Raw genomic sequence first — 20016 nt, 5'->3', positions numbered from 1 at the left:
CATCCCCCTACATCAAGATCAACCTCAATTTCTGTGTTGGGTTGAATTTAAATTTGCAAATGTCCTCCTGTTTGGGGGGAATGATTGTAGCTCATAACTCTCAATATTTTTCCATTTTTTTGTATGTATTTTTATTTAAATATTAATCTCTATGATAGCAGTTGTTGTGGCTCCAGCAAAATCAACTATTTCTTCTTTTTCATTAGTGACCATCAACTCAATATAATCTATTCTGTTATGGCACACAGGAAAATATAATGTTGGTGATGGAGTGTAGATGATGGGCTCCATAAATTCAGAGTTAGGTTTGAATGTTTCAATGATGCCAGTTTGTTTGCGAGTGCCTATGCCATTTGATTTGGTGATCATACCCTCAGCCACATTACAGTGAATATTTAGAGTCTCTATGGCTAAGAATTTAGGTATATTAAATAGCAGTGTGTTTGATGGCTGGTTCAAGTTTTGTGTTGTTCTCAAAGCCTAACAGCTCTCCTATAGTACCCAGATCCACTGTTTCTGTAGCAGATACAATCTCTACTCTGTGAGTGACCAGAATTTTGAGTTAATACTATACCTCTGGGTAATTGAGCATTTAAAGTGGACAGATTATACTGCCCTGGAGTGATGACAATTTTTTGATCCCCTACTGCAATTTGTTGTTGTGGTGTGTAATATTAGGGATCAAGTACATGCCATAAAATGCTCTGAGAGCTATTGTTTTGGGATACACTATATCATCATGTAATTTGAGTTTCAATATTGAATTTTGGCTGGTGAGATGGAATACCCCCATGATGTTTTAAATACCACAAGGCTTTTTGAAAATCTTCATTGATGTTTATTTATTTGAGACAGATATCTAAGAACAGATAAACACAAATGTCCACAATTAACATCTTTGAAGTTTTGAACACGGGCATTATTGTAATAAAGATTAGCTGATTTTAGATATTTTATTAAATTTTCAGGTGGAACACCCTCCAAATGAATCAAACACAAATGCCTCATTTTTTAAATATTTAAGATAACAGATCCAGTGAGTGCCCTGATTTTTGTACTTATCCAAATAACAATGCCACACTCTTTGTTGAGTGGTTGCTCTGGCAAAGAATCAGACATGTACACACCTCTAAAATTTTTGATGCCCAGTGGCTTGATTAAAGCTTCAATATCTTGGTTTGTAAGCGGCTCTTGTTTTTTTTAAACTTATTCATGGCTCTCTTAACACCTTTGCCTTGCTTCTCCATGGCCAGGTTATGGCGCTTCAATTCATCTAATTCTGCCCTATTCTTCTTGGCATCTATTACTGTTTTTTGCTATGGCAGCTGATCCCCCAGCCAAGCTCCCCACAAGCCCCAAGTGCTGCTAAGATGGCCGGGATAGTAAATATGAGACCCCCCACATGTGATTTTTTTCTAGATTGTTGTAATTTTTTTTAATTGGGGGGTACTAAGCAACAATTTCATTCCATGGCCCTTTGCAAGACAAGAATTTTTTTTTTCCGCTGCTTTTTGGTTAAAAGGCTATCAATAGTTTTAAGAGATTTAAGACCTGCATAAGGTATTTGATACATAACACCCTTGGCCTTCATTCTAGGTTTATTATATATATATTCACAACACCCCACCCCAGTTTTTGTTTGGTGTTCATAGCTATGGTGGTCCCCAATGCTGCTATTTTTTCACTTAAAGAAGCATCTTTGCTTACAAATCTACCAAATGCAGCCTCTTCTAATTTCTTGTCTGCAACATGTCTCTTGTCAAGATCAGAATGTGTGTTGTATGCTATGTCATGGTCTCTACAAGCAGCATCTAGGGGATTAACACCAGGATCACCTCTGTTTAATCTATGGTCCAATTTTGTGCCTGGACCACAATACTGATAGCCTGGAATATGTAGTTCAAATGGCAGCTTGCTTATAATGTCATTAACCAACCCCCGACCCTCAGAAATATTCCAAAATTTAGGTGGTAGAGTATTAATAATTTTTATAAGATATCCAATCCCCTTAGTGTCATTCACTATAAAATTAGACAATTTTGTGCTTATCATGTCCATAATTCCAACCTTTTCATTGTAAAAATTGTGGTTGCCAGCATTTTCTCCCAGCTATCACCAATAACCTATCTACAAGTTTCCTGACATCATCAACCCAGACAAATTCTTTAGGCAGGTGTTGTATTGTTTGATTCCACTGCCAGTCTTGATCTGTGACCATATGGGCTTGATTAAGTTGTTGTATTTTGCTCCACTGCTAGACTTGACTCTTTTTTGTGTGGGATCATTGTTCTGGTATAGAGCATCTGATTTTATTAATATTTCTTTGTAATGCTCATAATCTTGATCTGTATAGCTGCCAGGCCTTTTCCTAGTCATCAGTTCCCACAATCCAGGTGTGCCAGTGATATTTAACAAAAACCACCTTTTTCTCCAAGATGAGATTCTGAATATACAATGAGATCATCTCCCATAAATGTTACTCTGAAATTGCCAATTCTATGTATGATGCTACCATCACGCTCTGTGTCAGCATATAAGCCAAAGACCTCATCTTTGTTGTCTTTAGGTGTGCTTAAATATTTTTGAGCAAGAAGACCCAATTCAATAGGATCCTGAGTAGCTTCAATTCTTCGAGGAGCAACAGGACTAGGTGTATGAATACTGGAAAGTGGGGTGATTGGATAATCTAATATGTTCCTAGCAGCTACAGGTACAAGCTCTGTGATCAAATTTTGATTTTGCTCTGTAACAGTTTTGATATTTTACCTAATTCACTAATAGCATCAATAATAGGCTGTTCTGTTTGTTTGTGTTGTTCATAAATTCCTCGGTTCTGTGATTTCCATCCCTTAAATCTTTTTACAAGATAATCTCTTAATTTAAGATCATCAATGATTGGCCTTTTCATGGTTATTTATATATGATTCAATGTCTAGAAAATTGCTAATTTTTATTTCTATATTTACCACTATTGGGTTTTCTTGTCATATCAATTGTGACAAACCCATAAACTGTCCTGGTTCCAGCACCTACTGCAAAACTTGAAAAATCATTGTAGCTCAAGTCCCCACCTACATATTCATCATGTATGTGTTTGAGGTTGGTATGATCTTGATGAAACACACATGTAAAAATTGCTGTTGTCTCGGATCAGCTGCTTCGGTATTTTAGAAAAAGTCTGTGCCAGGTAGAAGCAATCAATGTTTTTGTGTCGGCCCTGTGTAAAGAAATTTCTAACCTTGTTTTGATTATCCAGTATAATGTCATCAAACACAACAACAGAATTATCGAGACATTCATGGAGTGGCTTAACATCTGATTCAAAAGTGGCAATATCCAATCCATCATATAGCTTCATCAGCTGCTGATATTTTAATTGTTCCAAGCTCTTAGAGATAACATACAAGTGCCTGTTTTTCCAGTCTAACCAGTTGGGTGCCAATAAAAAATTATCAATCATTAGTGTAGTTTTACCACGAGCTGATGGCCCAACAATAAGACATCTAATATTATCAGGCAGCAACTTGCCATTTCTCTTAATCTGCTGTTCAGGTTCTGGCAGCCTTTTTATAACATCCCAGGTGCTCATATTATCACTTTGTCTGCATCGATCCAGCTGTGTTCTGGAAGTCCTAGCCATTTGACAAGTAACTTGTTGCCTTTTCTGCGGATGATTTTTTCTATGAGATATGTGTCAGGCTGTTTAGTTTTAGCCAGTCAATAAAACATTACTCGAGTTACAGTGATCTCAAAGCCTCAATTGTAGAGAGATTCAACAAAACCCTAAAAAATCTTATGTATAAACAATTTACACTTCAAGGTAATTATAAATGGCTTAATATTATTCCAGAACTTCTACATAAATATAACAACTCGGTCCATTCCACAATCAACATGAAACCCTCTGAAGTAACTTCATCTGATGAGCAAAAAATGATCAGGACTGTTTATTATCCTAGATACCAGCCAACAACAAGAAAGGCCAAATACAAGGTGGGTGATCAAGTAAGAATCAGCAAATATAAGCACTTATTCAAAAGAGGCTTTACAAGAAACTGGAGCACTGAATTATTTACAGTGGTTCAAGTTAAACCTGGGACCCTTAACACATATATAATAAAAGATCACCGAGGAGAAATTCTCAAAGGCAGGTTTTATGAAGAAGAACTCAGCAAAACTAAACAGCCTGACACATATCTCATAGAAAAAATCATCCGCAGAAAAGGCAACAAGTTACTTGTCAAATGGCTAGGACTTCCAGAACACAGCTGGATCGATGCAGACAAAGTGATAATATGAGCACCTGGGATGTTATAAAAAGGCTGCCAGAACCTGAACAGCAGATTAAGAGAAATGGCAAGTTGCTGCCTGATAATATTAGATGTCTTATTGTTGGGCCATCAGCTCGTGGTAAAACTACACTAATGATTGATAATTTTTTATTGGCACCCAACTGGTTAGACTGGAAAAACAGGCACTTGTATGTTTTCTCTAAGAGCTTGGAACAATTAAAATATCAGCAGCTGATGAAGCTATATGATGGATTAGATATTGCCACTTTTGAATCAGATGTTAAGCCACTCCATGAATGTCTCGATAATTCTGTTGTTGTGTTTGATGACATTATACTGGATAATCAAAACAAGGTTAGAAATTTCTTTACACAGGGCCGACACAAAAACATTGATTGCTTCTACCTGGCACAGACTTTTTCTAAAATACCGAAGCAGCTGATCCGAGACAACAGCAATTTTACATGTGTGTTTCATCAAGATCATACCAACCTCAAACACATACATGATGAATATGTAGGTGGGGACTTGAGCTACAATGATTTTTCCAAGTTTTGCAGTAGGTGCTGGAACCAGGACAGTTATGGGTTTGTCACAATTGATATGACAAGAAAACCCAATAGTGGTAAATATAGAAATAAAATTAGCAATTTTCTAGACATTGAAACATATATAAATAACCATGAAAAGGCCAATCATTGATGATCTTAAATTAAGAGATTATCTTGTAAAAAGATTTAAGGGATGGAAATCACAGAACCGAGGAATTTATGAACAACACAAACAAACAGAACAGCCTATTATTGATGCTATTAGTGAATTAGGTAAAAATATCAAAACTGTTACAGAGCAAAATCAAAATTTGATCACAGAGCTTGTACCTGTAGCTGCTAGGAACATATTAGATTATCCAATCACCCCACTTTCCAGTATTCATACACCTAGTCCTGTTGCTCCTCGAAGAATTGAAGCTACTCAGGATCCTATTGAATTGGGTCTTCTTGCTCAAAAATATTTAAGCACACCTAAAGACAACAAAGATGAGGTCTTTGGCTTATATGCTGACACAGAGCGTGATGGTAGCATCATACATAGAATTGGCAATTTCAGAGTAACATTTATGGGAGATGATCTCATTGTATATTCAGAATCTCATCTTGGAGAAAAAGGTGGTTTTGTTAAATATCCTGGCACACCTGGATTGTGGGAACTGATGACTAGGAAAAGGCCTGGCAGCTATACAGATCAAGATTATGAGCATTACAAAGAAATATTAATAAAATCAGATGCTCTATACCAGAACAATGATCCCACACAAAAAAGAGTCAAGTCTAGCAGTGGAGCAAAATACAACAACTTAATCAAGCCCATATGGTCACAGATCAAGACTGGCAGTGGAATCAAACAATACAACACCCTGCCTAAAGAATTTGTCTGGGTTGATGATGTCAGGAAACTTGTAGATAGGTTATTGGTGATAGCTGGGGAGGAAAATGCTGGCAACCACAATTTTTACAATGAAAAGGTTGGAATTATGGACATGATAAGCACAAAATTGTCTAATTTTATAGTGAATGACACTAAGGGGATTGGATATCTTATAAAAATTATTAATACTCTACCACCTAAATTTTGGAATATTTCTGAGGGTCGGGGGTTGGTTAATGACATTATAAGCAAGCTGCCATTTGAACTACATATTCCAGGCTATCAGTATTGTGGTCCAGGCACAAAATTGGACCATAGATTAAACAGAGGTGATCCTGGTGTTAATCCCCTAGATGCTGCTTGTAGAGACCATGACATAGCATACAACACACATTCTGATCTTGACAAGAGACATGTTGCAGACAAGAAATTAGAAGAGGCTGCATTTGGTAGATTTGTAAGCAAAGATGCTTCTTTAAGTGAAAAAATAGCAGCATTGGGGACCACCATAGCTATGAACACCAAACAAAAACTGGGGTGGGTGTTGTGAATATATATATAATAAACCTAGAATGAAGGCCAAGGGTGTTATGTATCAAATACCTTATGCAGGTCTTAAATCTCTTAAAACTATTGATAGCCTTTTAACCAAAAAGCAGCGGAAAAAAAAAATTCTTGTCTTGCAAAGGGCCATGGAATGAAATTGTTGCTTAGTACCCCCCAATTAAAAAAAATTACAACAATCTAGAAAAAAATCACATGTGGGGGGTCTCATATTTACTATCCCGGCCATCTTAGCAGCACTTGGGGCTTGTGGGGAGCTTGGCTGGGGGATCAGCTGCCATAGCAAAAACAGTAATAGATGCCAAGAAGAATAGGGCAGAATTAGATGAATTGAAGCGCCATAACCTGGCCATGGAGAAGCAAGGCAAAGGTGTTAAGAGAGCCATGAATAAGTTTAAAAAAAACAAGAGCCGCTTACAAACCAAGATATTGAAGCTTTAATCAAGCCACTGGGCATCAAAAATTTTAGAGGTGTGTACATGTCTGATTCTTTGCCAGAGCAACCACTCAACAAAGAGTGTGGCATTGTTAATTTGGATAAGTACAAAAATCAGGGCACTCACTGGATCTGTTATCTTAAATATTTAAAAAATGAGGCATTTGTGTTTGATTCATTTGGAGGTGTTCCACCTGAAAATTTAATAAAATATCTAAAATCAGCTAATCTTTATTACAATAATGCCCGTGTTCAAAACTTCAAAGATGTTAATTGTGGACATTTGTGTTTATCTGTTCTTAGATATCTGTCTCAAATAAATAAACCATCAATTGAAGATTTTCAAAAAGCCTTGTGGTATTTAAAACATCATGGGGGTATTCCATCTCACCAGCCAAAATTCAATATTGAAACTCAAATTACATGATGATATAGTGTATCCCAAAACAATAGCTCTCAGAGCATTTTATGGCATGTACTTGATCCCTAATATTACACACCACAACAACAAAATTGCAGTAGGGGATCAAAAAATTGTCATCACTCCAGGGCAGTATAATCTGTCCACTTTAAATGCTCAATTACCCAGAGGTATAGTATTAACTCAAAATTCTGTCACTCACAGAGTAGAGATTGTATCTGCTACAGAAACAGTGGATCTGGGTACTATAGGAGAGCTGTTAGGCTTTGAGAACAACACAAAACTTGAACCAGCCATCAAACACACTGCTATTAATATACCTAAATTCTTAGCCATAGAGACTCTAAATATTCACTGTAATGTGGCTGAGGGTATGATCACCAAATCAAATGGCATAGGCACTCACAAACAAACTGGCATCATTGAAACATTCAAACCTAACTCTGAATTTATGGAGCCCATCATCTACACTCCATCACCAACATTATATTTTCCTGTGTGCCATAACAGAATAGATTATATTGAGTTGATGGTCACTAATGAAAAAGAAGAAATAGTTGATTTTGCTGGAGCCACAACAACTGCTATCATAGAGATTAATATTTAAATAAAAATACATACAAAAAAATGGAAAATATTGAGAGTTATGAGCTACAATCATTCCCCCCAAACAGGAGGACATTTGCAAATTTAAATCAACCCAACACAGAAATTGAGGTTGATCTTGATGTAGGGGATGGCTTTATACACCCCCACAGAGCAGATCTGTACATCAAATTTGATGTTGTAAAGCTCGATGGAACAGATTATCCGGCAAATTCAAATATAAGATTGGTAGACAATTTTGTGCCGCATCTGTTCTCTGAAATTGAGATCAGAAAGCATGGTGTTGTTATGAACAGAGTGGATTACCCCGGCATTACCTCCACAGCTTTGGCCACACTAAAATTATCCAAGACCGAGGCTTCTTACTACAAAATAGGTGGATTTGAGGCTGGTGATAAAATTATATATAAAAGCCACACAGTGCTGTTCCCCATGCGCCTGTTGCCAGGATTCTTCTCAGATTACAAAGATATTATGTGGAAGGGTGGTTTAAGAATTATTTAGAAGAGCTGCCAATGATAATAATGCTTTGATGAGGTACAGTACATTAAACCCTACAGGGGAAGCTCTGCCTAATACCCTACCTGATGAAGGCAAGTGCATTATTCAGACTATGGAGCTAAGAATCCCGGTTGTTGAATATGAAGCCAGTTATGCTCTTAAATACAAAGCAGATATAATAAAAAATCCACAAGTACCTTTACAATTTTATACATATCAATGTGTACAGAAGCCTGCCGCTGGTACTTATTATGAGTTTGATGCTACAAATTCATTCTCCAGTATACAATATGACATGCCAGATTTTGTGGTGGTACTGTTTCAGACTGGAAGACACAATAATCAGGAAAAAAATTCAAGTAGATTTGATAACTGCAACATCAAGAACATATATCTTAAAAATGGCAGAAATGAGGTATTTCCTAGAGAAAATTATAATTTAGACATGTCCAAGGATGATTTCCTTAAATTATATGAAGCATTTACAGCATACAAAAGGGTCACTACTGGCAATACTGACATGTATTACACACCAGATGAATTCAAAGCACAGAGACCCATGTTTGTCATCAACACTTCAAAAAGGAAACAAGATGTGGTTAATGACAGGACAAACATTAAAATTATCTGTGAATTCCACGATACACTCCCTGATGACACTATATGTAGTGTTATTCTCATAGGTGAAAAATCATATGTTTATGATGTAAGAAATGAGAGAGTCACAGAGCAATTCTCGAAGAATTACATTGTTTTAGTACTAGATATGCAAGTTGAGCCTGGTGCCCAATTGAACTTAAACCGGAAGTAAATATGTGTGTGTGTGTGTGTGTGTTAATACGTTTGGCCTAGTTTTAAGTGTAGCCAAAAAAAATATCAAGAGGAGCATATTTTTAACAAGCTTATGGACAAAAATCTGGCAGATGTAGATTTTGTAAGTGTAGGCAAATCAATCTGAGGGGGGTCATACTTTCCCGGGAAATTCCCGAGGGCATTTTTACAAAAATCTTGGATTAGACAGAGTTCCACACTTGAGCAAAAAGCTCATATGGGCATGTTGAGCTAGTTTTAAGTGTAGGCAAATCTGCCTGAGGGGGGTTCATACTTTCTCGGGTTTATAATAGCACCAATCACACTACTCACCTCGGTCTTCAAGTCGCTTCACCTTTCGAGCCCAAACTCGAGAAAAGCTTAACGGTTGTAATTCAAATTTGGAGGCTGCGCGGTTAACAAACAGTTCCCTCCCTCTCAGAAGCTTTGATTTCTCAGCAGCACTGTCGAGAAGGGAAAATATTTCCTCTTATACCGCAGCTGGTGAACCCCGACCGAAAGACCATCTTTCCATATGGTTCCAACTACAGCGCCTTGAATAACGTAGTGTGGAAAACGGCACAGTTCTGCGCGCTCTGGCTGGTTCCACTCGAAAATGATCCGCTAGAGGCGCTGGTGTTGAACCCGGTGCTTGGTATTCGTCTGCTTATAATGGAAGTAAATGGAGTTTTCGCTGCAACGTCTGATTCTTTTACATGAAGCATTTCTATGAATGTGATAATTTCTATGATATTTGCTACAGTGGTCGCGAAGATATTAACGAACATTCTAGACAGTCGACCACGTCCTGTTATCGTCATACTTTCGTTAATAATACGGGAGGAAAAATGTTCTTGGCAACTAAATTTTTGTGTATGAATTAGGTTCATTATTATTATCATCATCATCATGGATTTTTTAGAAAAAGGTCTACTATCACAAATTTATTGGTTTTAATAGACTCTCTTAAATCTAACATTAGGAAGCAATCCCAGACCGATATTTTATTTATTGACTTGGCTAAAGCCTTTGATAGTGTCAGCCATCAGCTATTAATATACAAACTCGACCAAATGGGATTATCACCACGATTTCTGAAATGGTTTTCCAACTTTTTAGTAAGTAGAAGTTTCTCTGTTAAGATTGGTGAAACAAATTCTTCTAAAAAAGAAATACTTTGTGGAGTACCTCAAGGGTCGCCACTCGGCCCAATTCTGTTCGCTGTTTTTATCAATGATGTTACATTATGTTTTAAATCTAGCACATGTTTACTATATGCAGATGATATAAAAAATTTTAAGAGTATTTTAACAAATAATGATGTCGCTCAACTTCAGGCTGATCTCGATAGAATGACATATTGGTAGAAAATTAATGAAATCGAAATTAACTTGAAAAAGTGTAAAGTTTTAAGATGTACTAAGAAAGTTCATTATATAGTCTCCAACTATTTTATTTATGAAAATAAAATCCAAGTGTGCGACAGTCATAAAGACTTAGGAATAGTAATAGACTCCTCTCTCATATTTGATGTGCACATTTCAGAAATTTGCAAAACAGTAAAGAGAATGATTGGTTATATATTTTTCTCGTGGAAAGTTTTTAAAAAGGAAGATACCTTAATATTCCTGTATAGTTCGTCATATTCTTGAATATGCAAATGAATTATGATTTCTGACTGCAACCAGTCACCTTCAAAAAGTTGAATCAGTTCAAAAACTTTTTATCAGGTTATTATGCACAAAGTTTAAAAAAATTACTATGACCAACATTACTCTGAATGGTTATCACAGTTGAATATGTTTTCCTTAGAAGAAAGAAGAAAAATGAAAAGGTTAAATTTTGTAGATAAGATATTAAATTTCCAAGTTGACAGTGAATACTTTTTGAATAATATAGCTTATAAAATTCCCAGATATTCCCATAGGTATATCTCAATTCTCACATGCCTAAACAAGGCAAGAGGTTTAGTAGCTGATCTTGTTGAAACCTACAATTTGAATTTATGTTGATGTATAAAATTGTAGGATCCACTGTTTTATTTTATAATTATGTATTCATTTTTTTAAATTTTGTATAACATAGTGGTTGTTTAATCGTTATCATCACTTCAATAAATATGATCATTATTATTATTAGAACAATACACAGTTAATTGCAGATATTATATAACAATAAACAATTATTAGTATCAGAGATATAATAGATCTCATTGAAAACTGTAACTTGAAGTGTAAATATGCTAACTTGTTATGTTATGTTATTCTACAGCTTACGTATTTTATTCGTGTAACTTTGTACTTTTGTATTTGACTTAGTGCTGTATTAGGTTTCATACTGTGCTCAACACTTAAAATAAACGATTATTATTATCATCATTTCTTTTAAAGATATACACACTGAAGCATTTGTATTTTGGATATTTACTGTCTCTTTTCTTCCGCTTTAAACTAATCGCGGCGATGATGATAATGATGATTCCATGAAACGACAAGGGAACCCCACAAAACTTTCTTAGTGCCATCGACATGAGTGTAAGGAAACTTACAAACCAATGGGACAAGCGACACGGGATGTTCACACTGTCACACTAGTGACACACACTTCCAGACTGTAAAATAGCATTCATTGCACATGAGGGTCCAAACAGCAAACGACACATTCATATGGCGTATTCGCGTGCTACTTGTTACTTTGGTCGGAAAGCTCCTTAAAGGAAGGGTGCTCAGACCGAAGCGACGCGCTACAGGGGGAGTTCCCAACTAAGTGACAAGCGACATGGTGCCTTCAGTCTATTGGCAAGCGTTCGCTGCTAATTGTGCGAACAACAGATAGGCGACACCAAAAACCGCACATTACAACAATAGATCTAGATAAGTCACGCGTGTCGCTTGTGCGTTGCTCAAACTGGGCCATTTCCTCAATAGCTTGCAACATGTTGCCGTGGTTTGTTGTTCGCGCATGCGCGATGCAATGAGTGTCTTGCTTTAGGGAGATTGCGCACCAAAGCGACAAGCGGCACGAGACACTTGTCGCTTGAGGATTTCACCAACCGAACGCTGGCCTGTGCTTCCCGTCATGCCGCTACGTTGTGAAATGTTGCTCTTGATTGGCTCGTTTCCAAGCAACACGTGTCGCTTCGGTGTGAAAGTTGCCTTGGACCGAGGGACCCGTGTCGCTTTGATGTGAAACCCTCGTATCGTTTGTCGCGTGTCGCTTTGGTGTAAAATCTCCTTGAGGAAACGGTGCAGTCAGGACTTGTGTCCCTACGGTTCGAAAGGCTCCATTGATTACGGACTGCTCGCTTCCAAGCGACACTTGTGGTTTGTTGCCTCGGTATGAAATATCTCTCAGGATACTATTTATATTCTAATAACATAGAGAAATAAAACTCTAGTACACAATCCAACCCCTGACGTCCGGAATCACTTTAGATGTTTATTCTTGTGTTACGCATGCTATTTATTTATTAATTTTATTTTACTTTTCTTTCCAAATTAATGTCATTTCGTGACTGCAAATCACTCCACAAATATAACTGTTTCCATCAATTCACGTACCGCCTTTCAAGACAAACAAATGTACATAATATATTCCAAAAACTAACAAAGCCGCATTACTTTCAAAAGAAAATTAGCACCGACATTGATCGCACTGCCATCTATGTTTCTCATCCGTCTGGGGAACCAGTTTCTTGGGTAGTTTTCCACTACGTTATTCAAGGCGCTGTAGTTCCAACGAACATCTCGCAGCCCGGTATAAATATCGCCAAGGCCCATTATAGGTCCTTCACATTAACATATATATTACCAAAAACCTAAATTCATGAATTAAAAAAAAAACGGAACGGTCTATTTAAGATAACATAAAAGGAGCGAGTTATGCTCTCGTATCATTACAATATCTTTTCGAATTTGTAGAAGGAACATTTTGCGTCAATTTCAATACAGCCAATCTTCCTCTGATGTTTACAAAAGTCTCCTATAGATGTCAGGCAGACACTTTTCAACGCTACTGCCATCTCTTGGCAGATACGTGAATTTCGTGTAGGATTTAGGCTAGTTTCGAAATTGAGAATTCACTCTACATACTTTACTTGTTACATAAGGTTATTTGTACACTCAGTGGCGCAGGAACGGGGGGTACAGGGGTACATTGTACCCCCCAAAATTTTTGAAGGGGTTACTGTACCCTGTAAATCCGTAAATGGAGTTGTACCCCCTGTACCCCCTTTGGTAATTTGACAGCAGACGGAAGGTGCTACTGTTAATAGAACATATTTTCAACCAATAAAAGAAAGTGTATATTGTTTATAACTTATGAGCATTATCTTTCTTACCACAGAAATTCAATCCATTGCAAACTTATTCTACTACATTGTGCTTGCTACTAGTTAGTTCATTGACCTGTGTTCTTGGTAACCTCCTTAAGGAGATGAAAATTATTTAAAATGTGTGTGGAACGATGGAACCATATTTGCTCTCAGAAAATCACGCTGCAGACGAATGCTCCTTTGCGTAAGGGGGGTACACTTTGCTAAAGAAGTGGTCACATCGAATCGAAGATAAGATACAAATCTTCATCAGAAGAGTATATGACTGACTCCATTTTCTTTTGAATGTTTAAAATGTAATTTTCCGAAACGAAATATTTACACGAACGAGACGAGACACGACAGACCAACTTGGGGGGTATAGGGGCTATCCACCGGAAGGAAGTGCCTTCGCGCGGACGCCATATTTGTAGCACAACAACTTCCGGTTCGTAGGCTCACAACATGCCGCTAAAGGGAGCTGAGATTGTGTCATGTCTGAAAGGAACGAATGGGTGTGTACAAGGAGGATGTAAACTACGATCAGAGCTAAATAATATTTCACGGATCTCTCTTCATCCATTTCCTCGAGATCTAGGCGCCAAATTATTGCATTCAAGCTGTCAGGCGTGAAAATTGGAAGACCATTAGGAGGAGTAGACTGCGCAGTAATGACAACGGATGTGCAAAAACCCAAAAAGACGGGACCTCAAAGAAAAAAAAGAAAAAAAAAGATTCCGATCCAGACTTCGGAAAAAATGATAGTTTAAAAGTAGTTTATTCCCTACATTTTTTTTGTACTAAATGTCCGAAATTTATTGAAATTAGCAGTTTTTATTCCAGAAATGCAAAATAAATCATCACCCGAGGGTAAAATTGTGTGTATAATTAACATTTTTTTTAGTATCGGGTAATGTTGAATTAGTGTTGCCCACGGGACGAGACGGGACAGGCTTTTAAAAATTCGAGACGAGACGAGATTGACCATGTGTCATAAGACAAACGAATATTTTCGAGACGAGACAGCATTTCCACGAGACGAGACAGGCCAAAGTGTTGAATATTTTCCGCTCCTATAATCTCCCAATTTAGTCGGGAAATAACATTATTTTTCCCGTTTTGAACGTCAGGACTTTAAAAATACCCCGTCCTGTTTCCTTCCCTACCAAAAATTTTGCGTCCCACACCCCTTGCACTCCGTTAAAGGTAGAAGAGAAATCATTCAAATCTCGATTTTCTCTGTTTTAGTGATATGACCAAAAATATTACTTTTCCTTTCAAAAGATGCTCGGTCATGGCCAGATAGGTTACACGTTAAGTTCTTGAAGTACACACGAACTGTATTAAATTTTTGTGTAACCAGATTTTTTTGTGTGTGTGTGTGTAACCAGAGGAAATACATTTTTGTGCAAACCGAGGAAATATTTTTTGTGTAGCCAGAAAATTAAGTGCGGGTACTATTATTAATTTTCGTCTTTTGCAATGGAAATGTTTTCAACATTGATAGATAGAGTGCCTCCCCGATGGCGCAGTGGTAGCCTCGTCGCCTTGTAATCAAGGGGTTCCGGGTTCGATTCCCGGTGGAGGCATATAGTGGTTCGGATCCCAAATTTAAACTGTAGGTCCAGTCCCGATTAGCCTTACTGTGCACAAAGTGGACTTAAAACACCAACTCAATCAATCAAATCAACATTGATGGAGAAGAGGTCCTAGGTTTGAACACCATGGTGAGGCAATGGTGTGTCATTGTGTTTGTCCCATCATTAATTTTTCCATTTTGTTATTCATCTTCATTGTCATGTTTAACACAAATAGCAGAAAATTGACTTAAAATAACAATGAGCGTTTTGTATTTCTGCGTTCAAACGAGAACGAAACCAGCAAGTGTGCATTATCGCATCCCTCTGACTCGTCCTGACTGAAGAAAGAAGAAAAGAAGCTCCTTTTCCCGTTTTTTATATGTCCGTACATCTCGCACTTTTTCACTTAAAACATAAATGTATGAATTTAAGCGCTCTCGCTCTGTAGGAAAAATTACTTTCTATTTAATATGTAGGCTACAAATGCCAATGAAACGACGATCAGCAAATGGATCTCATCTTGGAATAATGCCGTATTACTTCCAGTTGCTCATCCAATTGATATGCAAAGGCCTCTACTTTGCCCTGATATCTCTTATTCTCCTCGTCGTCAAGTGTTTTTGTATGATCCATTTCATCCGGTATACAAAACGAGAAGAAATGCCACAAGTACGCGCTTCAATTACCCGGCCGCCGTGAACCGGAAGTTGTTGTGCTACAGTTCGACAATCGATTGTGCCGTTCGATATGTTTTTGTTTACTCGTGGATAGCCCCTATAGCCTGGCAAGTTAAGTCCCGATATGCGCAGATCGCTGCGGAGCACTTCCTATTACGTCATCCTCCCCACCACTCTTCTACTCACTGGTCTGGCGTTGAAAGTACCAGTGGAGCCAACTCAGAAAAATTAAGCTAAAATAAATATGATAAACGATTTTCACTGTTTAGCGTGACGGTGCATGCAGGCTCCTATTATATCAGTGGTTCATTTGATTTAATCCGGTCTTTGAAAATGCGTGCGGTGCGCCGATCGTAAACTGTAGTATTATGCACGTGCGTTAAGGTTTTTAACGAAGAGAAACTACAGGGCGAATTACTTCATTTTCTGAATGCGACATCGAGCAGTGGCCTGTTTTTTTGTTTTTCTTTTAAAAAAACAAACAAGTGGGGTGGTGGTTCGTTTGTTTATCATACAACAATCACTACGAGAATGCAATCTGATAACACGCTTGCCTGTGATCTTTTCTAAAGCATTGAAATGTTCTTGCTCTTTACTCTTGGCTGCGAGATTCTTACTTTGAAAGAGATGGACTTATGGACGAGCTTGTAGATGAACTGATAATTAGACTTGGTGAAGCCGATTCAGACACGGACACAGATTCATCGATAGACACAGACTCGGATGAGTGGGAGAGTGAAGCTGAAGAAGGAGAACTGGAAAACATTTAGAAGGTGAGCTCAGTTCTATCGTTTATATATTTTTCATTTTTCTATCGTTTTATTTCATACATTTCTTATGCTGGTAAGAAATATACCTAATATAACTTAATTCATTTAAGGTTTAAAGGGAAAATATCAAAATGTATTTAGAATTTAGCGTAATCATTAGGTAGCGTAGGTGACGGAATACTAATTCATGCCTTTCACATTCAAATTTCGTCGAAAACTTTCATACGATTCCCTCCCTCCAGCTTGCAACACTGCGAACCAAAGTCGCCGCAGACAATGGAGTGGGGAAATGTGATGTGAGGTGCGCAAACAATGGATCGCAGCGTCTTGTTTTTAAACTTGTCAAGTTATACAATGTACTCCTGTACCTCACCCACATTTTTCATAACTTTGTAAGATGGTGTACGGAAAACTATACTTAAACCTTTATTTTAAGATATTTTTTTTAAATAGAGTCCCGATTAGCCTATTTGAGCATGAAGTGAATCTAGAATAAGTTGTAATAACTTCAGAGTGGAAACCGAAACAAAAATAAGAACAAACAAGAACGAAAAGGACCTCACCACACAGGAGACAAGATGAGGCTGTGACAATTCTCGACTCATCGCATCGCGATATTATTCCTAGGTGAAATTAAATTTTTCCTAGACATTTAAACAGGATGCAATTTGCGACTTTATCAGGGGGGACTTATTTTTACCTGTGTATTAGGGTATACTTATAATTGGACATTAATCGGTTATAATCTAATTGTGATATCGAATGCAACACAAACACAACGCCATTTTAAGTTAAACCCTAAAGTCAAACTGTACGGCTTTGAAGGGTTCCAAAGATTTATGTACATTACTAATATCATCCATAAAATATTAATCAGGAACTTTATTTTTCATTAATTGGATCCAACTCCTTTTTTGTTATTCAATAAATATTAAATTATTTTTCTATATGACATTAAATTCCTTGCCAGGGCAGTTGTTTTTATGTAAATCTATAACTACACGTAAGCTAGATAATTGATACGTGCTGTTATATCTATATTATTTTACTATATTTTACCTATTCATGTAATAATAATAATTCATTATTATTATTATTGTGGCACTTGGGTCGAAGTAGTGTGTATATATATATATATATGGGAGGGTGAATTTTTTACCCCCCCAAATGAAAAACGTTCCTGCGCCACTGTGTACGCTCAACAAACTTTAGTGCAATAACTTGTTTTTAATAAACCCAACTTTACAATTTTACTTATCAGTCATGTATGAATATGTCTAAATATGTCTTGTTTAAGATTCAGTGACCTCTTGTGGCCCTTTAGGGAACTAATTGTCTGTTTCGACATTACAGTGTTTCAAATTACACAAGTAAAGTTACAGAATGTATTTTGCAATATTTGTTGTCAAAGTGCCGATAACTGTGGCATAATGCTTAGCACAGCGCGCTACCACGCCATATGTCCCTGGTTCGTATCATTGCCTGGACAGAGGTGTTCCTTTTGAGCCATCCTTCGTCAGTTCCATCATATCATCACTCATCCTCATCGCGATTAGCCAATAAGTGGCCGAAAAGTGAAGCAAAATAAACCAAATCAAAATGTAAAATTTTCAGTTAAATACAGAATATTTGAGAGGGATCACGTGGATGTTGGGGAGAGGCAACCCACCGCCGTTCGCCTAAAAACGTCCCTGGACGTACTAGAGTTGGTTATTTTTTTTAAAAAGTAACGCTTTACAAGTTGCATCTTAAAACATAACGTATTAATTACACAGAAAAGGAAGACGATACTTTTACACCATGCAATATTGACAGACATGGGAGTCGCCAGAAATTTTTGTAGGAAAGTCAGGCCACTGACAAAGTTTGAATAGTATAAATAAAAACAATAATAATTAATAAAACATTAAAATGCTGACCAGGACAAACTTTTATAGTATAAATAATATACATAAAAACGTAACGTTTCCACCCTCTAACAGGGTCTTCTTCAGACGAATATTCACAATAAATTGATCTTGAAGTTTCGTCTGAAGATGACCCTGTTAGAGGGTGGAAACGTTTCGTTTTTATGTATATTTTTTATACTATAAAAGTTTGTCTTTGGTCAGCATTTTAATGATTTATTAACATGGAAACAAGGCTTAACGATAATAATGATAATTATTAATACAACGTTTATAATTATTTTACTACAATAACTTCTATAAACAAATAAAAATAAACCAATTTTATTGAAATATATTATTATGTAAATGAGGATACTTTGCTACGCAATCCACCAGATGAGAATATCCAGCACAACTGATTCATATATTTTTTTTTTACATTTTATAATTAGTGTAATGCAATTCACGGCTATCCTTCTATAATGCTAAACATATGCATTTGTCATTATAGTGAAATCGTGCTAACTCCCGGCGAGGGACCCACCTTTCTGACAGTAACCCTCTGTTGCCGCGTTTACCTACGAAGGAACTCGCTGTCAAACAGCCAATTAGACCCACAGCTTGGGCAAGAGCCGAAAACATTAAAATTCCCCCTCCCCAAGGCAGCCAGTAGGGAAACAAGATTTTGTCAAAATGACCGTTCTGCGTTGTGATTGCACACCGGTTAGTACAGCGGGATCCATGAGTATTACCGTGCAAATTGTCCATGACTATTTTCATTAATTTTTCTCTTACATCCTGTGTGTTTTTAAGCGATGGATTTTTATGTATGGTGGTGCAGAAGTTGTCAACAGCTCGTTTTGAGTTTTCTTCTAATTCTTGAAGCTGTTATTGGGTCAAATAAAGTGCACGAACATGGTGATGGACAATTTGCAAGGTAATACTCATGGATCCCTCTGTACGTCATCCCTACTGTAGTAAGGTCGGAGTCTATTCTACCATAGCCAGTAATAATAATTATAATAATAAATAGAAATGTACTTACTCTGTTAATCTAAAATCAATTCCTGCAGATCCATTACTAAGTCTCACATGTACAGACCCGTATGTCGCGTTGTTACTTGAGGAGGTAGCAAGTTTCGCTTGGATTTGATACCCTGGAATGGAAGATTTGGTTTAAGAACAAAGACATTCCATGAAAAATACATACGTTGTAATGAGTGTAATAGTAGTTACTGTAAGTGGCAGTAGATGGCACTTTCATTCAGAATACTTATATGATTCTGTTCAAGTAATTTATGCTTAATTTCTTTTCTCATATATATACAAACAAATAACAATGATATTTATTGTACATCAAGGTACAGTTATTCTGAGGAACAATGCATAAATACGACTTCTAATGAAATGTTTATTAGATAACCTGATATTTAATGTAAACAAAGAAAAATTTAAGACAGGTCCGAGTTCTTTATATGTTCACAATTGGTGCAGTATATGTTCCTCGACAAACTCTTGTGACGTAGCGTTTAGCTAACGTAGTTCATTGGTGTGATGCAATCTGATTGATATTACTCTTTATTGACGTCTGTTAAGGTGTAGTAGCAAAATTTCCAATTCGAAAATTTCCCCGTGCCAGAATGATATTTGGGTTAGGTGTAGTTTTGCGCAGGTTTTAAGAAAGTTTTGAATCAGATTAATTTTTTCAACATAACGAATTCATACTCCAG

At 36.9% G+C, this 20016-nt stretch overlaps 1 protein-coding gene across 3 annotated transcripts in view; it reads right to left on the bottom strand.

The window, feature by feature from the left end:
- LOC145996373 (inactive pancreatic lipase-related protein 1-like) overlaps positions 1 to 20016 on the bottom strand; it is a 102536-nt gene that overhangs the window by 14305 nt on the left and 68215 nt on the right. For all 3 annotated transcript variants that reach the window (XM_083132809.1, XM_083132810.1, XM_083132805.1), the window contains one exon: positions 19332 to 19443. In XM_083132809.1, coding sequence (XP_082988935.1) covers positions 19332 to 19443 — 112 coding nt within the window. The remainder of the gene's footprint in view (positions 1 to 19331; positions 19444 to 20016) is intronic.

This window comes from Lepisma saccharinum, chromosome 1, assembly GCF_977018435.1.
Source record: "Lepisma saccharinum chromosome 1, izLepSacc3.1, whole genome shotgun sequence".
NCBI classification, from domain to species: Eukaryota; Metazoa; Arthropoda; class Insecta; order Zygentoma; family Lepismatidae; genus Lepisma; species Lepisma saccharinum.
This window is presented reverse-complemented; position numbering and strand designations above follow the sequence as displayed.